This window comes from Leguminivora glycinivorella, chromosome 15, assembly GCF_023078275.1.
Source record: "Leguminivora glycinivorella isolate SPB_JAAS2020 chromosome 15, LegGlyc_1.1, whole genome shotgun sequence".
Lineage (NCBI taxonomy): Eukaryota > Metazoa > Arthropoda > Insecta > Lepidoptera > Tortricidae > Leguminivora > Leguminivora glycinivorella.
In genome coordinates this window covers 3,647,070-3,667,378 of record NC_062985.1, presented here as the reverse complement: position 1 = coordinate 3,667,378, position 20,309 = coordinate 3,647,070, and the positions used below count along the sequence as shown (strand labels likewise).

General features: G+C 36.3%; 1 protein-coding gene across 1 annotated transcript in view; it reads right to left on the bottom strand.

Annotated features, from left to right (window-relative positions):
- Positions 1 to 7,682: 7,682 nt before the first annotated feature.
- LOC125234025 (organic cation transporter protein-like) overlaps positions 7,683 to 20,309 on the bottom strand; it is a 48,480-nt gene continuing 35,853 nt past the window's right edge. Inside the window, exons 4-7 of the mRNA XM_048140204.1 lie at positions 15,253 to 15,442; positions 13,888 to 14,330; positions 11,973 to 12,151; positions 7,683 to 8,811 (exon numbers count right to left, since the gene is read on the bottom strand). Of these exons, the coding sequence (XP_047996161.1) occupies positions 8,620 to 8,811; positions 11,973 to 12,151; positions 13,888 to 14,330; positions 15,253 to 15,442 (1,004 nt within the window). The 3' untranslated portion in view covers positions 7,683 to 8,619. The remainder of the gene's footprint in view (positions 8,812 to 11,972; positions 12,152 to 13,887; positions 14,331 to 15,252; positions 15,443 to 20,309) is intronic.

Sequence of the window (20,309 nt, the reverse complement as noted above, 5' to 3'; positions counted from 1 at the left end):
AGAAACTACCCGTGCTCCTGCCGCGTTACCGTGTTGAACCGTGATAAGATAACCTTTGCATCAAGAAGGTCCTACAGCGAGGATTCAGACCCATCTTCCTCATGAGTCTTCCCACTTCCCCAAAAATACTTTGGCCTCCGTACACCGGAACCCGCGCGGTGATGCATCCATGCCCAAGGTTCGCTTCACACAAGTGTAATTAGGCGTGCAATTTTTGCCCTCGATGTCAACAAGTCCAATGGGCCTGGTGGTATACCAGCTATTGTGCTGAAAACGTGTGCTTCTAACCTAACCCTGGTTTTAACGCGCCTATTTTCGCTTTCATACTGCTCAGGTAAATGCCCGTCATTCTGGAAGACTGAGTCCATCCAATCGCAAAGAAGAGTGTAATCGCACAAACCCTGCACACTATCGGCCCATTGAGGCCCAGGTGAGCGAACCCCTCTTCTCTTCAAGGTAATGGAGTAAGTGGTTAATAACCAGCTCTTAGCGTACCTGAAGAGCACCAGCTAAACCAGCTTCCGGCAAATAAGGCATCCGCCATGGTCGTGGCGCTGGTGATCTTCTGGTATAGTTGACTCATAGTTGGGCCACCGCCATTGAGAACAAGGGAGAAGCTCTGGCAGTTAGCCTCGTTATCGCTACCAGATTTTTGATAGAGTTTAGCATAAGACGCATCTTCCCAAGCTCCCCTCGTACGGGCTCCCAGAAGGGCCTTGCACGTGGGTCGCCAGCTTTCTACCTGAGCGAAGCATTTCAGTTTTCATCGACGATCATAGCTCAGAAATCCGGCCCATTAACGGAGGGGTACGCCAAGGATCTATCCTATCACCGACCCCGTTCATCCTTCATATCAATGATATGCTAGTAACTAGCAATATCTATTATTATGCGGATGATAGCACAAGCGATAGCCAGTACACAGGTAGTGCAAATGCCTATCGTGAGCAGGTTTTGGAAAGCAGAATGCAACTTGTGTCTCAAATCGAGGCCTCTCTTGAGCAGGTATCCGAGTGGGGTAAACATGATCTCGTCGAGTTGAACCCCAGTAAGAAGTTTTACACATTTTCCGCATATAAAACCCCATTTGACATAACACAGCGCCTAAATTCTAGGATATTCCCTTACTGTCTCCAAGAGTATACTGGGATATTTGGTGTCAAAATTAAGAAGGAGGTCTAGTTTCGGGGTCACAAAGTACACAAAGGGCACACAAAGTGTAAACAATACTTTTATGTTCATTTTCTACGAATAAATGTGTATGTTTCTTAAAATTTACATAGTAAATTACTTCGCACTTTTTATTCTTGATTAGCTGGCAGTGTTCGCCACACCGAACATAATTTTCCTGAAAAACTGAAAGATTATGATTTTTTTCATTATTTTTTCAGGGCTCCTTATGACCCACAAAAATAGTATTCAACCAAAAAAAACGGCATTTTTAATGTTTCTATGTCTGCCAAATTAAGGGTTAAGTAAGTATGTATCTAAAATTGGAAGTGTTTCTTGATTTGTATTACACACTATTTTGCATACACATACTTAAAGTTTATAATTATCAAGAAAGCCTTTTGTTTTCCTAAAAGGTTTTCGAAGTAATTGCCATTTGATTCGAAGTATTTTTAGACAAATATTGATGTCGTTTAACTTCCATTTACTGTATTTTAGTAGCATGATAACACACATGTAAACTACTGAATTTTTAGTTTAGGATATAAGTAATGCGACAACATCAATTTTAGCAGCCTAAAGTATACAAAATTGAGCTCAGCTCACTCAGACGTGAGCACTATTTGCGGGTTTTCTTAAACTAGCGTCAGGAAAAAAATCATAATTAATTCAGGGAGTAACTTTTCCTTGATGTTAACTACTGATTTTGTAGATAAGAATACGCGCTGTTTAAAACAAGTGCTTTTCTTATCAATAAGTATATACTGAAACTAAAACCGGACGTAGAAAACTACCAATTTTACGATTTTCTACTTTTTGATATTGACGGCCTCTTAAGAAAGAAAATCGATAGATCGTCGTCTTCGTTCTAGTAAGTAACAGTTTGGGGACACTGTTCATTTTCTCCATACCTACAATGAATGACATTTTTCGTGAAAATCTCTTCAAAACTACTAAAACACGATACTAAGGCTGTTTCTACTCTCAATACGTCATTATTAGATTAAGCTAATCTTAATAAAGATTAATTAATACAATATTTTATACCACCATTTTTTGTATCACCGCGCATAACAATAGCACAGTATAATAAAGAGTACTATCGTACAGTATGGCCACTCCCGCTCCCCGCTGAAAGTGCCGCCCACCAGGGGCCCACCAGAGTGCCGCCCACCAGAGAGGGCTCTGTTACCTCACAGTTACCGCCTGTCAAAAACGCGAACAGTCGACCTGTCATATTTCACTCATACAAGCATAGTACGCGTTCACCTACACGAGCTTAGACTGTGGGCTAGGAACGCGCCTCTTTCATATAGTTGATCGCCAGTGACAGAGGCGTGACAATAGCAAATAACATTTAAAACACATGGAAATATAATGAGACCTCATCTTTTACCAGCTCGACTCACGCTTAGCCGTTTTGTTTAATACGTCACTTTTTACGCGGACTTTTTCCAAATTAAAATCCGTACGTGATGCTTTTAGAATGTTCTATTTCGGTTTATGAAAAATGCACATTTCGGGAGATATATGGCGGCTGTTGCAATGAAAAAAATTACATTACATCATGTTGTTTATTTTGTTGAACAATGTTTGTGCGAATTTTAGCTCACGTGGTTCTATAATTTATTATATCTACAATATTAGCTTATAGGTACGAACAAACGTTATACGATATTTATTAGCACCTTGTTCTAAGAAGTGCCACTTTTTAAGAATTTTAAGTATGTCTACGCTTCTGAGTTTTGATAGAAACAGAATATTGATCATTATCCTCGTAAGGCACTGGTCCCACCGCGAGCTAGTAAGCTATGAGCTATCGGCTACAAAAACGTACAAAAGATAATCACTCCCGTGCAAATAAAAGAGACACGGCGATGTTTATAGTTACTCGCCCAGCGGTGAGCTATTAAAATCGCCGTGTCTTGTTTATTTGCACGGGAGTGATTATCTTTTGTACGTTTTTGTAGCCGATAGCTCATAGCTTACTCTTACTAGCTCGCGGTGGGACTAGTGCCTAAGACCCAGCGTATTCAAATTCCCGGTGCAAATTAAATTCGGGTTTTGAACTCTGAATTAAAAGGAACTTCCAAATTCAAAATTGAAACAATTGGCCTGGGTCTTAAGAAGTTATAATCTGTCATAACCTCTTAAGAGTCAATCAATATACATGTGTCACTTAACTACAAACTTGGGTAAATTCATTCTGCTATAAGGTTGATTTTCAGAAATTCAGATCAATATTATATTAATATTATATTTTTTATATATTCAACCTTAAAGCAGAATGGATTGAAGTTAACCGACACACATGTGGAACAACACTAGCACCTTAAGTACAAACTAAAACTTGTTTACACATTGTGTGTTTATACATACTCGTACATGTATAGTACAAATATTATGAACACTCAATAAACACTAATATAAGTCCGATGTTTTATTTGACCAAATGTGTATTATTTAAAATTGTAAGACCAAAGATATTACGTCCTCGCTTTTATAAATTTGTAATTTTCTTTACAGGAAGAAAAGACATTAGGTCAAATGTAATTATGAGATATAAAAAATACTTTTTGTATTTTTGTACACATGTTCTTTTTTTCTATTTCGTATTTTTATAACAAACATAAATATATACAGTTTGTATTAAAACGTCATGTTATGAGGCTATTAAATATACTTATTTTTCTACTGTGATCCCAGATACTTATTTATTACTTAGTGAAAAAAATATACAATTCAACAAAATTCTTATTAAGTATATCTTTTATATCCTACACGTTTTACATTTACAATAAGTATACGATTACAAAATAGTTTGAGCGCCAAATTTCAATCCAATATTCAAGAATATACAGTTTTAATAGTTAACACAAAGTTTATTCCAAAGTTAAATTGACATGCCTATAATGATTTATTGTACTTGTGTGTTCAAAACACTCGCAGACTAAGTTTACTAACAGCTAACTCAAAAGACAAACACTAATTATAATTGACTACCCAAGTTTAAGATTTAGAGTCTGGCTAATGAAAGTTGATCCCGCAAAAACATGGCAATTTTATTTGCAGCACTTAATTATATTACTACTTTTTATGGTTTTAATCATTATTATATTTATAGATTACGTTGTTAACTTTTACCGAAATTCGTTAAGGTGACAATCGATGATATGACATCCGGAGTTGCAGTTTCAGTAGCCAGACTCTAAGCTGCGAACTTGTGTTAAGGTTACAATCCGATTGTAAATGCATCGTTGCAGTCAAGCGTGGTTCCAAGGAGGGACGTGGGGGGAGGGGGGGGGGTGCAAGTCAATCGACCACGCGACCCCCTCTCCCCTCAAAATGTAGAAGCTAGATCCGCCCCTGGGCTGCAGATGTATTTACTTATTTATTTGAAAACCTAGTAAAAGTACGACCAAAGTATCGGTTACTTCCAAGGCTCGTAGAACGTTCTATGGAACAAAACGAAAGCGCGAAAATGTTTCCTAAGTAATAACGCAATACAGAGAAGGGATGGGACAGTTCCTATGACACTATTCTATGACATAATTGTGACTAATTCGCAAATCCGTCGTTATATGTTTTATATAAAAACTACTTAACTATAAAAAAACAATACTAGTTTATCAATTTGTCAACTTATTCTTATCCATTATAAATAAAATTTTAAAATAAATTTAAATATTTAGATACTTACCTATTAAAACATAATATAACTAGTAATCCATAATATATAAACCTATTACTATCTAAATTATAACTTATACTATATCACAACCTGAAAGTCAAATGGCGTAACCAAGCGGGCAAGCACGGTCGCGTGATAAAGCTTATCACAGCCGTTCTTTTCGCACTATTTGTTATAAGTGCGATAGGGACGCACCGACGCGATAAACCTATCAGACTAGTGTGCTACGCCCGCAAAAGATAATGTTAGTTTATGGTGAGTTGTACCTCTAGCAGGGGCGGCTCACTCCGCGATTCTATCGCCGCGCTGTAGCTGTAGTACATGTCAGCGGCCGCGAGTTCGCGGCCCATTCATTGGCGACGACCTTCGTGCGGCGCAATAAAATTCAATGTTGGCTGCTCGCGTGCGGTCCGTTTGTTAATGTAGGTAAGAATTTAGAATGGCGGCATTTTGTGAACATCAAAGGAGTGAGCCTTCTGTACTTGTACTATTATATATTCTGTGCCTCTAGTGTACATTCGAAAACGCGACGTAACGTAACGCAAACGTTTTCATAATAGGAAACTTGGACTGTAGTTAAAATAAAATATTTTATACCATGCACGAAATAAAGCATCAGATTTAAGAAAAACATGGACAGAAGTTATTTTTAAATCCAATTTATATTTTATAAGTCAGGTAGAAATATATAAAGTAACTGATTTGACCGTGACGTCACTCAATTCGATTTCATATAAATTCCATATTAGCAAGTCGTTCAAATTCGTTTTGACAGTTCTCAAAAAGGAGCTGATTTGACTAGGAGGCAAGTACTTAGCCCATTCTAATTTTGTATGGGATTTCGATCAGCGCACCAGGCGGATTTTTTTAGAAACACAGCTTAACTAAACCTACCTACCTATCATTCAAAATTTTCCAATGTACGCTAGAGAATCTGTTATATCTGGAATCTGGATCAATTTTATTTGTGTTTATGCAACTATACTACTACTTTTTTGAGCTTAGCTTAACAACGGTGTACATTTTAATACATGTACCTATGTTCAGAATTGTTTATTTATTATTTGCGAGAATTGCGAGTCATGACATTGCATAAATGAAAACGCTGTTGCGAGGTATGAAAGTCCCGACGCATATTAAAATTGCTTGAGTCTCGGAAATTTGATGCAATGCAAAATGGTTTGATATAATATTATACGACATATTTCAATAATTTAACTATTTATAATTAATCAACGAGACTGACATGAAAATGTAATAGTTAGCTAAATGTTAATTATTCCAATGCAAAATAAAATATTCTATGTATTATCATATTCTATGTATATCGATTTTTCCACCCTGTATATAAGTATATGGGGAAAACAACCTGTTATGTTATTTAAAGTCAAATTTTATTCCAAAGAAGAAAAATTACGTTCCATATTATAAGTACTTACCTAATTATAAAATAATTGTGATTTCTTTTTATTTTGTTTCTAAATATTTTCGCCTTTTTGGTACCTCTGTAAACTGCACCGTTGAATCTGAATTACTTACAATTTCGTTTATTTATCTACGCAAAACACTTAATTGTTTCTGCTCTTTCGTATTTTTACCTGTAAGAATCTTGTTTTTTTTTTCCAATTATAAACTCTGTTTATGTTTTATGTCCACCACAGGACAGGCTGTGCCTAGTGTGGGGACCAGAATAACATGTAACACTTTGTTATTTTAATAAACGTTTCTTTCTTCTATTTATAAGTGGGTAAGTATCATTTGCATTCAAGAGAATTTTAACGTGAGATATTTTATTTTGCAAAGTAGGTTATCAGATAAAAAAACAATATTACCGTGGACAGACAGTACCTACAAACGACAACTATTTTCTTCAAGATTGGTCATGAATGTTAAAATAATAGATTTTATTAGGTTACTTTTTCTTAATAAATAAACAATTATAATGTTTAAATAATGTTTTCCCCTCACTAGCTCGGAAACACGTGTTTTGTCCTTTAATACCAGCGGGTAAAAACGTATTTTATCCACTAGTGGGTAAAGTAATTTGACCTTGAATAAAGTCAAATTAACTGCTTTAAAATTGCTAAAAGTAGGTGAATCTAGTAATAAAGATGATTTACCACCTGTGGAACTCCTGGAAGCAGTGATAAACGCATTTTTTGCGTTGTAGTTTCCTCGTTATAGTGAGGGGAAATGTTTTGTGTTACACTCGGATGCAAATGTATTTTACTTCTCGTGTGTTAAAAAACTCGCAAGTTCAGGATTCTATTCTCGAACCACTCGCTTCGCTCGTGGTTCAACTATAGAATCCTTTCACTTGCTCGTTTTTCAATTCCACACTGGGCGTTAAAATACAACTTTGCCGCCTTGTATAACAAATAACTATTTATGTCCGGGAAGAACCCTCGTCCCATCAAAGTCAGTGTATTTGTATGAGATATTAACTTCTACGCTCAACGTGGTTGCTAATATTTTTCTAAATTTATTTATACTTGTTGAGACACAAATCCGAAATTCAATAAGTTACTGCCATTATAAACTTAGTCTAACAGATCTTTAAATAATCAAAATACTTAGGTACCCTCTACCTAAGAATTTAAAAGAGCTATAAGGTCAATGCGGGCAAATCCGTCCGTGGGAAATTCCGTACACGGGCCTACTTGTCTTTGATTTTCAGATACATAAAAAATAATAACTTTATCTGCTGAAATTAAATACTAACATGCATATCGATGTTCCGCTATACCGACGCATACAATCGTGTAGGGTCAGATAATATTAACATCTCTGCAGCGATTTTATACCAAAAACTAAGCTTCTGTTTGAATAATTTGAATAAAGCCTGTGCTATCCAAACCCCTGCAGAGAAATCTAAGTCTAAATATCTGAACTAAGACGAAACGCTTATATTATGATACGATACTTTGCCAAAATGGATTTTGCACATTAACACCGCCTAGTTTCCCTAAGTTATAAGTGATATAACGTAGTTTTACTAGTGTCTCTAATTTCCCGTAATAACTATACTAAGAAAATACACAGATTTCACACACACCGGTGTCTGAGTCATTGAGCCCTTGGCCAATTTTTCCAAATATATGCAATTAGTTAATGAAGACTTGTGGCGTCCCCAGGCCCCGTAGCCGAATGGAATTTCTGCGACGCGAAACGAAATCGAAACGCCGCAGAAAGTTAGTCTGGCTCTGTCGCACCAATTCGCAAGAGCGATAGAGATAGATAGCTACGAAGTGAACGTTTAGTGCATTCGGCTACGCACACTGGCTATTATATTATTTCTTGAAAGCAAAATTCTCCTGTAGGCACTATAATATTCCTTAGACAAATTTTGCCGGCATTGACACCATTAGTTACTAAGTTATAGTCTAGTTTTACTAGTCACCCTAACTTCTCTATCCTCCTGGCTGTCCTTCTCTTATCCTGGTCCTGGGGCTCCTGGTTGTTGGTCTCTGGCAACGTGAGTACCAGGAGACTAGACATGGTCGCCATTAACCCGAACACTACGGTAATATACTAAGAAAATAAACTAGAACCTGTTGTTCAAGGCTAGAATCGAAGTAGCGTCCATTGCTATCGCTTTAGGAGTCATTCGGCCATATGGCATATTTTTCCTAGAATTTTGTTACTGAAGGCTTGTGGCGCCTCTGATATTATAGGCATGAAAGCTACATTTTTTTTGTAGGCTAAAGGTACCTATTCCTCAGATGGATTTGTCCGCACGGACACTATTAGTGACTAAGTTATAACCTAGTTTTGCTAGTCTCCCTAACTTCTCTATCCTCCTGGCTTTCCTTCTTATCTTGGTCCTGGGCCTCCTTGAGCGAGTCGGGCAGCTTCTGGTTGTTGGTTTCTGGCAACGTGAGGACCAGGAGACCAGACATGGCTGCCATTACACCAAACACTATGGTTGGGAGGTAGTCGTACACTCGCGCCTGGAAAACAAAAAAAATGTTATTGTCGATGGATACATACAATTATATAGTCTTATTATGGGTTACGTCTGTTACCTGTGGGAAGGGTGGGGGGAGCGGGTGTAGACAATGGCTACTGTTAATGAAAGCATGATTTTGATTTTGAATATCATTTACAACCATGCATTCTTGGTCCTTCGAACCGGATAAATCAAGGACTCTGATGAATGGATTTACTAAATCTTGCGTCATTTTTTTACTTAATAGTATTCATTGAATTGTAAAATTGCTTATGAGTACGATTCTATTTGGTAATTTTTCTTTTTCATTCATATTTTTTAAAATATAATATTTATTATTTACTCTTTAGTTTCCTTCTGTAAGGTACTTGTTTTATGTGGATTTTTACATTTTATATACAGAAACAACGATTTAATTTTTATATAATCATCAATAACTATAATTTGTTTTGTTTCTAGGTTGCTTTTGCGGTCGCATTCAATTACTTGGTTAACATAATAAGCCAAATCGAATAATTTAACTGTTACTTAGAAACATCGACTTTGTGGTAAAAATACGATACCTTGGGCCGTATTAATTATTCATTATGATCATCAGACAATAATGTTAAGATGATTAGGTATGATTAGGTTCGGCGTGGGAACTGTAGTTCGTCGGGTCAAGGAAACTGCGGCATAGCAAAGGGCGTGTCAGGGCATTGGCACCTGATTGCTCAATGTATGCCAGTAATTTATGATTATTAGTGACGCATATACGTTTATGCAGGAATATCGATGTGACTAGGAAATGAGCGATGTCGTCAATAGGTTCGATCTCTAGCCTTGTAAATGTTAAGGAAGTCATCGTATTGGTATTATTGGTAATATATTGAAATGTTTTTTGACCAGTTTTGGTCACGTTCATTTGGAATTTTAAGTCTTGTTACTTGATAGCGTAACGTTCCAGAAAAGGTACCTATTGTTTTTGGCGAGGGTATTTATTTTGGTATTTAACTGGGCGTTGTTCACGGTACAATGAGTGTCATTTTATAAGTTTACGCTACCAAGTAACGTATTTTTCTTAAACATGGTATGAAATATTGATGTTATGTGCCTTATAATTGGCAGCGAAGTATGACGTTGCAGGTGCGGCTAGGACGATTGATAGATAATGGAATTTCATACAAACCTTGCAGGCCAAGGCCGGCAAAGTCCTCTTTTTTAATTTCCAAACACAGATAATTGTGATATAACATCCAGGTATTTAGCCAATTAAAAAAAAACTATAAGGGGCTTTATAGACGTGCCGACTGCAACTGGTACGGGCCCTAGACAATATTTGATTTTGGGTGCGTTTTCGTACAAAAAAAAATTTTTCGTTTTTTTTTGAATTTTTTTTTAACTTTTTGTTTTTTTATAAGCGTATATACGGGGTTTCAAAGGGGAACGAAAATTCGATTATTTTTGCGCTACGACGCACCGTTTAGGAGATACAGCCATCCAAAGTTACTATTTTCAGTAGACTTTATTTATTTCATACCATGTTTGAGAAAAGCACTATACATACCTCGGCGGGAAATGGGGTTGTCTGAACCTATCCGTCTTTATCTATATGTCTTCGGCCGGCAACCCCCTTTGTCCCGGCCTCTGTAGTAATGTACTATTAATATCTTCTTCTTTTCTTAATTTTTCCATCGTTAGTTAGTATATTCATTCTATAGTATATATACTACTTAGATCTTAAAGTCAATATTAATTTAAAACAGTCTTTAGAATCGAACTCAAATCAACATATCAAAACAAACTCGTTAGCAAACACATCAAAAACGGCGCTTAATCATAAGTTTGCCTCGCTCCAAATTCAAATGGAAAATGCTAAATTGAGTTTAGAACCAAACTCAAGTTCAGCCGAACACAAATATCAAGATTTCGATGAAACATAAACAGTGTTGCGAACAAACAAATTTAACATCTGCAAATTCTGTAATCACCATGTCGCTGGTAAGAGCTGGCTTTTAGACTTTCCGATACGACATACGCATTTATTATGAGTCATAATTTTTGACTGACATGTAGGTACGGCTTCGCAAAAAAGAGTAGAAATAAAAAAGTGACAACATGTCAAGTGTCATTCCTTTCTTACCAATACTTACTTAGTTACTTTGCTGGCGCGTCGACCCAAAGTGAGTCTTGGCCTCTAACACAAGAGCACGCCACTTTACGCGGTCCAGGGGGCCGATTTTTGAGTCTCACTGTCACTAAAGTACCGGTTGAAAACGGTGAATTGCCTACTATTTTCAGTGACAATTTTCTGAATTCGAACGCCGTGAGACTCAAAAATCGGCCCCCAGAGCGACCTGCTGCCAGCCCTCGCTGACGCCGAACTCACGGAGATCTGCTTCCATTCTATCTGCCCAACGATATTTAGGATGGTCAGCAGGACGGCGTCCAGTTGGACAACCCAGATAGGCCCTCTTGACTGCCCGAACCTCACCCATCCTTATGAGATATGAGATGGCCAAGCCAGCGGCGATCTCACCTATTATATTCGGTTCGGCTATTAGATGTTCAATTTCGGCATTCTTTGGGATTCTTGAACTGCCATATCGTCTCTTTTCAATACGTGTGAGAAAATGAGACGACACGTCGATGTTGTCACTTTTTAATTTCTACTTTTTTTTGCCAGGCTAATTATATTGGTATCACACTACCCAGTAACTAGCGATCACCCATCATAAGGAACTATCTTAAATTATGTCGGATAGCTCGGCCCGGACTCCAGACCGTTATAGCATGTCATCCTTTTTTGGGGTAGCCTACCTATATTCAGCGCTGAGGCTTTTTAAATCGTATTAGAACTATTAGAAGGTGGTATGTGTTGTAGTAGACGTCATCGTCATTCACAACAACGGATAAAAGTGAGCTAAAAATGATATTGATACTATTTATGTAGCTACAAGGCATGGGGTGGGCTGCTTTATATCGTTATGACTCCGGGTAACAATTTCATATCGTATCGGATAGTGTGGAATGGCTCTTAGAGTTCTGTCTAGCGCTTAGATGATTACGCAAAGTGGGACATAACCGCAAATACATTTCGTAACTTCGGTAACTTCATAGCGTCAAACGTGTTGAAGCATTGTCTTGTAATGGTTGAGTTAAAAACCCTTATAAGTAGCTTACCAGAAGAGGCGTCATAGGGGCAACAGCGGACCCGGTCCTCCCAATAGTTGAACACAGCGCGAGCAACGTCGTCCTGTAGTTGGTCGGGAAGACCTCGGCAGCGAACACGTACAATGAGTTGTACGCGAGGGTTATGAAGAACTTGCCGCCCAGGTAGAACACCAGGGACCACATGCCGGCTGAAAGGAGAGATATTTTGTTATATAACCAAATGACTCGCACTAAAATTGCATCATTTTAAAAATCAAATCTTGATTCGATAATAATACAACCAAAACGTATTAATTGGAAAAATAATAAGACCACAGAATATGACAAAAAACAACTTTGTTTTATTACTACTATAAGGTTTACAAACAATGACTATTTAAGCGGTGAGTATCTATTCGACAACTTGATATTTTGTCCATGTCAAGAATGAACACGGAAAGTCAGTTTTGGCAAGTCGAATACAGCTCCGGATTGTCTAACATGCATTTGCATTTGCATTCATATTAGTGCGTATTAATTAGATAATGTGGAGTTCACATTTGAAGTCGGGGAAGATCTAATATGTTTGTCCAAAAATTTGAAGTGGTTCCGAAATTGTAGTTTATTAAAATTAGTTTGTATTAATCAGGTATTCGTTTTTTTTGCCGTGCCTAAGTAACATGTAAAAAACCGCCCACGTGTAAACCACACTTCTTCACAGGCATTAAATATTAAATGGTCGTATTTTTTGTGCTCCGTTAAAACTCGATGAGAAATTAGCATGTTAATGCAGGCTTTGTCTTTGATTTGGTATTGTATTTTAATTATAAAAACGCAGTAAACATCATCTTCTCAAACCAAATCACATTGTCGGTACTTTATGTCGAATTTAACTTATTACGGCTATATTATATGTAGTCTGAGTATGGGAAAGACTAAACACGAGTTACACTGGTTACACGTGTGGAGTTAATAAGGTTGTTTGTTCAAAATTGTTTTTTTATATTCTTGGAAAAGTATGTTAGCAAACTTAATAAGACAATGATGTTTATGTTGTCTTATTAAGTTTGCTAACATACCAATATTTGCGAGTCCCTAAAACAATGATGTTTATGGTTTTAGGGACTCGCAAATATTGGAAATTATATATTGGATATACATTTTAAGGCCAATGTTGTCTTGAAAATTTAATGCTATAAACTCTTATTTATGTATTTGTATAATATATGTTTATATATCGATGTCAGAGTAAGTAGAATTATATTAGGCCACCTAAATATTTAAGATAAAAAGAGATCATAAAAGTAGGTACCTATCTTTTTTTCATAACCGATTAGTTGATATTATATATATTTCCAAACAGTTATTTCCCACCTGCTACAAAATATTTTATTCTACAAAGGAACCCGAAACGATAACCTGTAAGTAACCATTAACCAAAAACAAGGTCTCAGGTCCCAGTCAATGTACTCCAATGTTGGCCGGGGGATAAAAATGCGAGTCTTTTTTCGAGTTTCGCTTACAGGAAAACTTATTAATAATTCAAAGTGTGTAGTCAACATGTTTTGGAGGCGTTTATATTTAATTTGATGATGCTATCTCGGTTTAGGCATGTTTTGTTTTATTTTGCGAGCAATGTTAAATATTGATTCTTTTTACTGATACCTGTTTTAGTACGAGTATCCTTATTGATCTTGAGCTTTGTTGAGCTTACTTAACTTGAATTTTATAGCTGAATACTTATAAATACATACATAAATAAATACAATACATATACACCTAAATATGTATACATAATAGGATATGTGGTAATATAATTCTAGCAAACAACTAGTACCGGGACAGGAAAGTTTTGAAGCATACCTATAAATAAATCATGTTTGTATCAACTCACTATGTAGTATTCTTTAAAATCTATTTCATAACTGGTGATTTTTGAACTTACCAGGAACAAATCCATAGTTGATCAGTATCAAAGCTGTCAAGAAGAAAGCGATAGCAATAACTCTCTTCCGTCCATATCTATCCAACAATATAAGCTTGCAGACATTCGCCGGCGCTTCAATTACGATCACAACAATATAGTTCAAGTAGCTATTCCCGGATAATTCTATAGCATTTATAGACAAGCCATAGTAGACCAAAGTAGAACAAGTCCAGAGGAAAGATACGGTGAAAACCCTCTTCCAAATCATGCTGGAAGTCAGAATCTGCTTGAAAGATGATTGGTTGCTAGCTATGCTCTCGCATTTCCTTGCATCTCTTTGCTGGATGGCTTGCTTTTCGACTTGGTCGTAATGCTCTTTCGGGACAACGACGTTGTTCATTTTCTCGGCTTTGCTTAAGACTTGGAGGCCCTCATCGTAGCGTCCTTTGCTGAAGAACCACCTGGATAAATAATTGATATTTTAATCGTTGAAAATTTTGCTGGCAAGTACTTAAAGGTGAAATGAAAAAACTTATGTCTTTTCTTCATAGCCAAAAAGTGATAAAACAATGTTGGCAGAACTTACGTCATGCCGATCATTATATAATTATTTTATGATCGGGTGGTCCAAAACTAAAGAAAAATAATATCTATAGTCGGTGCCCTAAAGGGGTACTTAATTTGAGAATGTAACATCATAAGAGTGCTAAGAGTGTATTATACTAAAGAGCTGACACTTCTAGTCCTGTAACCCCAGAATGAAGGTAATTCAATAGGTAGGGATTTCAAGGATGAACATGTAACTTAAATACCTGAAGCTCTCAGTCAGCATCCACATTTGCAGGAAGACGAATACAGCAGGCATGTAGATGATGAAGACCAGATATCTTCAGTTTTGTAGCCACACGAAGAAGATAATGATCATGCTTCCAAGGATGAAAATAGTATTTAAAAATATTTTAAGCGGGTTACTCACGTGTTAAGTCGATATGATCGATAACGTTCGACATGTTTCGATCCATTTCACGGGAGTTTGATAGTTAAAAAATGAAAATAGTACCTGAAGCGCTACCAAAAATGAACACGATGATAAAGTACCTGAAGCTTTCTGTCCACATATACAGGAAGGCGAATACAGCAGGCATGTAGATGATGAATAGCAGGTGTCTCCACTTCTGTAGCCACAGGGAGAGCAACTTGACGGTGATGCCTCCGAGGATGATCATGATGTAGAATTACCTGAATCTCTCAGTGAGCATCTACATACACAGGAACACAAAGACAGCAGGCGTATAGATAATAAAGACCGGATATCTTCTGTTCTGCAGCTACACGAAGAAGACAATGGTCGTGCTTCCATGGATGAACATAATGCTAAAGTACCTGAAGCTCTCAGTGAGCATCCACATATACAGGAACACGAACACAGCAGGCGTGTAGATGATGAAGAGCAGGTATCTCCAGTTCTGTAGCCACAGGGACAGCAGGGTCACGGTGACGCCTCCGAGGATGAACATGGTGTTGAAGAGAAGACTCACGAGGACACGACCTTTAGGACCCACCAGCTCCAGAGCTGGGGACAATTTTAGCATAAGGTCAATAGACAATTTTCGGGACGCAATGGGATGAAATCATTCGTACCTAATTAATAAAAGAAAAAGTATAAAAGAAGACATAGTTTTTGTAGAGTAGGTACTAGGCAGAAACAAATGGGGTGACCGATCGGTAATCGATAAAGCAAGATGTTAGAGTAAATTCTTAAATAGATGAAATTGTTAATCAAATTTAAGTGTTGAGTATTTTTGTTTGAGAAGATGAACAGAGAATCTCTTTAAAAGTTAGGGGTCGCTAGTCTATGACCTCAGGTGTTGTCTATTTACCTAGCCTTCAATATCACTTGCAACACTGTTATTGTCAATATTTTCTATCCAAAGGTCAATTGCCAAAAGTAGTAATTTTATTTTAGCAAGGATTCTTTAACCTAGCAAAATATATTAGCACACTGTTGCTAATACTTAGGAAGTTTAGAACTTTGCTTTTTTTTGTTGTTAACTCTCAGCTAAATTCTCAGCTAAATATTTGTAATGAGGTTTTTTTCTTAGAACTGTATTTACAAATTAGGACGATCCGCTTGACCCAACTGCATCTGTGTCCACGTTTACAACCAGCACTCGTGTAATTTTGGATAAGTTTTAAGGTTGAACCTGCTTAAATCATAGTATTTTACCAGTAAAATTGTTCAGAATATCTGGTAACTACGCGCACTTTGTAAAGTCTTCATAATACGGTGTCTGTGTAGTCTGTGGTGCAAGCCGGTAGGCAGCCGGAAGCATATGCGCTACAATGATGTGCTCAAACGACACCTGAATGCCTGTAACATCAATCCAGAGCGTTGGGAGGAGCTTGCTACAGACAGGTCATCTTGGCGATCTACCATCTTTAACAGTGTTAAATCGTTTGAGGAAAACCGCCTCATGACGAGTCATGACGTTAGATACCAAACGCCAACAACACAAAGAAAGACCAAAGCCCTCCTACGTTTATGCTTACAATACGCCTGGCCAACTCTATGTAACGTCTGCAAAAGAGTCTTTAACACCAAGTTCGGCCTGGCCAGAGTGGCCAGACACATAGGAGCCCATAACAGGCAAAATAATTCATAATCTACTGAGGTCGCCGTCATCGAATCCGATGAGGAGGACTATATATATAGTCTGTGGTCCCACAATTCAACAAGGCTTGTGACCATACATAGGATGGATAGATGGACTAATACCGGTAGGTCATTAAACTCATTATACAGACCCTTACTGCCATATACTTGTAATCAAGGGCTATTTATATCGGCGTCGCTGTCTCCATAAGGCAAGTTCAAGAATCTAGAACAATTATTGGAAAGCCGGTATACTTCGTTTTTTGCAATTTACTTGTAAGGGGTGCATTTGACTTGGGTTCATCATAGCTCATGACACGAACCCTTCGTTTGTATTACAAGTACGTGGTGTGTGTGTAGTACAGTACAGTTCAAAAGGCATTACATATTAAGATGGTTGATTGTCGATTGTTGTAGGTTGACTGGTAGAGAATGCCTCATAGCATTAAGTTCGCCTTTTGTACATTAAGTTGTTCTTTTGTGCAATAAAGTTTAAATAAATAAATAAATAATAGTGGTTCCTGATGATTTAATGTGACTATATTATAATTTATAATGTTAAGCACCAGCTATAATAATACTCAATTAAAATCCCTATTCGATTCGAGTACAAAAAAATGTCACGGGTAAATAGCAGACTATACTTTTTGCATTTTGGCGACTTCACTTTATAGTAGAATAATTCAGCCATTTTTCTATTCTCAAAGAGACTGCCTACCTACCTACTCCGCCTAGACTGATAGTATGTAAGTAGTATATGTGATAGGTACATCTATTAATAGTGTTGGACATTCATTTTGAAAAAAGAAAACATGTCACTAGCTGTCAAAAAGAAAAGTCGAATATTGCTCCTGGTTCTTGAATCTTAACTGTTCACTTAAAACGGGGTCATTAAAGTCAAGCAAGTGTAATGACGAAGGTGCTTTATTTTTATTTTTGTGCTACTCTTTCCAAGAATAATAAATATATTGCTATAAAAGTATTAAACATGGACACAAATTAAAAATTAACATAAATGTTATAAGAGAAAAATAAATAAAGAAGAAGTTTAAAAAAGGGTCAACATACAAAAATATATCTAAAGTACCTAACGAATATGCACGATGCCATGAATGCGAGGATCAAAAGTCTAATGAGGAACCTGCTAGAATTAGGGAAATTAAGTTTAAGTTCTAGAATGAATTTTCCATGAAACAACCATTACCTATTATTATCTCGTCCGGTCAAACGTTCTATTTTTAGAATAAGTATTATTAATAAAAACTGAACTTTTTTTACCACTTTAGCCCTTATTGTCCTAAAAATAGAACGGGCCTTGCGAGGTTAAATGTTTTTACACAAAGGTAAGTCATGCAGACAGTAATAAGAAAGTGAACCTAGAGCGGACCGGAAGTGGCAAAAACAACAGACTGCCGGAAAGGCGTAATTAACGAAGCGGAAATGAAGGTTGTTGCTAAGGTCTTATTGTAAAATTAGATTAGCAATTAAAATATTTTATTAAGGAGCAAAGTACAGAGAATTAAGATGTTCGTATCTGGAGTAGTTTAGCTGATTGGTTTAATTGGAGCCTTTGGAACGTTTATAAAAATAAACATTTAAACACATTACGTTCTAGTGTTGGGAAATTGGGCATAATTCAGAACAAAAATACAAAATCAAGTTAATTCAATAAATTTCAGCTCATATTTGCTCTCAATAAATTACTTTTCCGACCACACATAGTCGAAACTCATCTGGCTAATTGAAATTGAAATCCTCATTTATTTCGTACACAATAACTTTTTACTTATAATATATGTTCATCAACATAACTACTTTTTGCAGAAGCGTATTAATATTAATAATACGCCATATTTCTAATGTCCGCATTCACTGACCTTTGTTATTTTATTTTCATTCTTCCTTATTTACGTATATTTTGCTATTTGTCCTCGAAAACATTGGAAAGGATTGATAACCTGTTTAGGTAGGAAAACACCGCTTAATTCATCAAATCTGACTCTTGCACATTTGCTAAGCTAACCACTTTAACTTGACTCTAAGATCTCTTACAAATCTGAGTACTTAATTAAAGACCAGACATGAAATGGTTTTGCTAAGTAAAGAGTTGTGAATAAGAAAACAAGTTGACACACCTTCAAAACAACCTACGTCATATTGTTGTTGGCAATAGTGGCTTTAAAATATTGACAAATATTGTCACTACATCAGAGTAAAGAACCTAGGACAAGTTTGCTTCAGATGCTATTAGGGAATGCAAACCTTTAAAGAATTGTATGTAAGTACTTATTATAGAATATATTTATTCTATGCTAAGTATAGAAATTACCGTAAGGGCGGTTTCGCACTACGTACGATCCAAATCCGATCTGAACCCGTTAAATATGATCCGTTGTAATATATGGTAAATGTACGCAATTGGTGCGCCAAAGTTCATATAAAATTGGTATATAGATTATTGGTAGTCCGAAAATGTTTCTCATACAATTTTACATTATAATGATCATTATTTATAACAATTTTATGTTAATAACTATCGTAACTTCGAATGACTTATGTTCATAATGTCATTCATCATAAATACAGTTTATACTAATGTTAATGTTTATATACTTATTGATCATAACGATTGCGAGTAATATAATTTATCGTTATATTATTGTTAACAGAACAGAAATCACATGTGACAGTCCAGTTAGGTGCGACGACGAGCGTAGCGAGGAGGAGCGTGTTAGGTTGACCGTGAGCAAACGAATTTTTAATATAAATTGTATATGTCACTGTAAAAGCTTCCAGCGCGCTTCTATAAATAGCACAAATTTTTCAAAGAACTTCCCCAAAACTTTTTAAATAATTTTAGGATGAATGATTTTCTTAAACACAAAATTATGAATGTTATTAAATATTTGTATAGAATTTATGATTAAAAATTTTCGGCTAAATGATTGTTATGAACAGTGATAGTAGTACTATTGATAATAATGAAACAAAATTATGATAAGTAAAATTATGAGAAATGATTATTCGGAGCACAAATCAGTATAAACAATAATTTTATAACAAATAATTTTTCCCCTCACTAGCTCGGAAATACGTGTTTTGTCCTTTAATACCAGCGGGTAAAAACGCATTTTATCCACTAGTGGGTAAAGTAATTTGACCTTAAAGTCAAATTAACTGCTTTAAAATTGACAAAAGTAGGTGAATCTAGTAATAAAGATGATTGATAAGAAGAGAAGACCTGCGGAACTACTGGAAGCAGTGATAAACGCATTTTTTGCGTTGTAGTTTCCTCGCTATAGTGAGGGGAAAAGTTTTGTGTTATACTCGGGTGCAATAGTACATTACATCAGAGGCCGGGAAAATGAGGATTTCCGGCCAAGTGGGTATATACGGTCGAGCGAGCGTGCGAGCGAGGCCGGATAGGGATACGAGGCCGGGAATCCGTTTTCACGCCGAGGGGTGCCCTCTATTTCGCCTATCATTAATTCGCATAATTTGAATTCGCATAACAGATTTGGCATAACATAATTGTTCATAACATTGAATAAGCATAATATTAAAAATGCATAATTCTTATTTCGCATAACAATGAATCTGCATAATTTAAATTTGCATACTATTATTTCGTATAACTTTAATTATCCTAAAATGAATTGCCATACTTACTAACTGTATGGAGCAAGCGATTGGAACATCAAGGGCTGATTTTACAATTTCGAGCGCTCGATTTTGAGTGTTTAATTTTATACTGTCTCACTTATTAAGCATGAAAAAAATAGGGGTA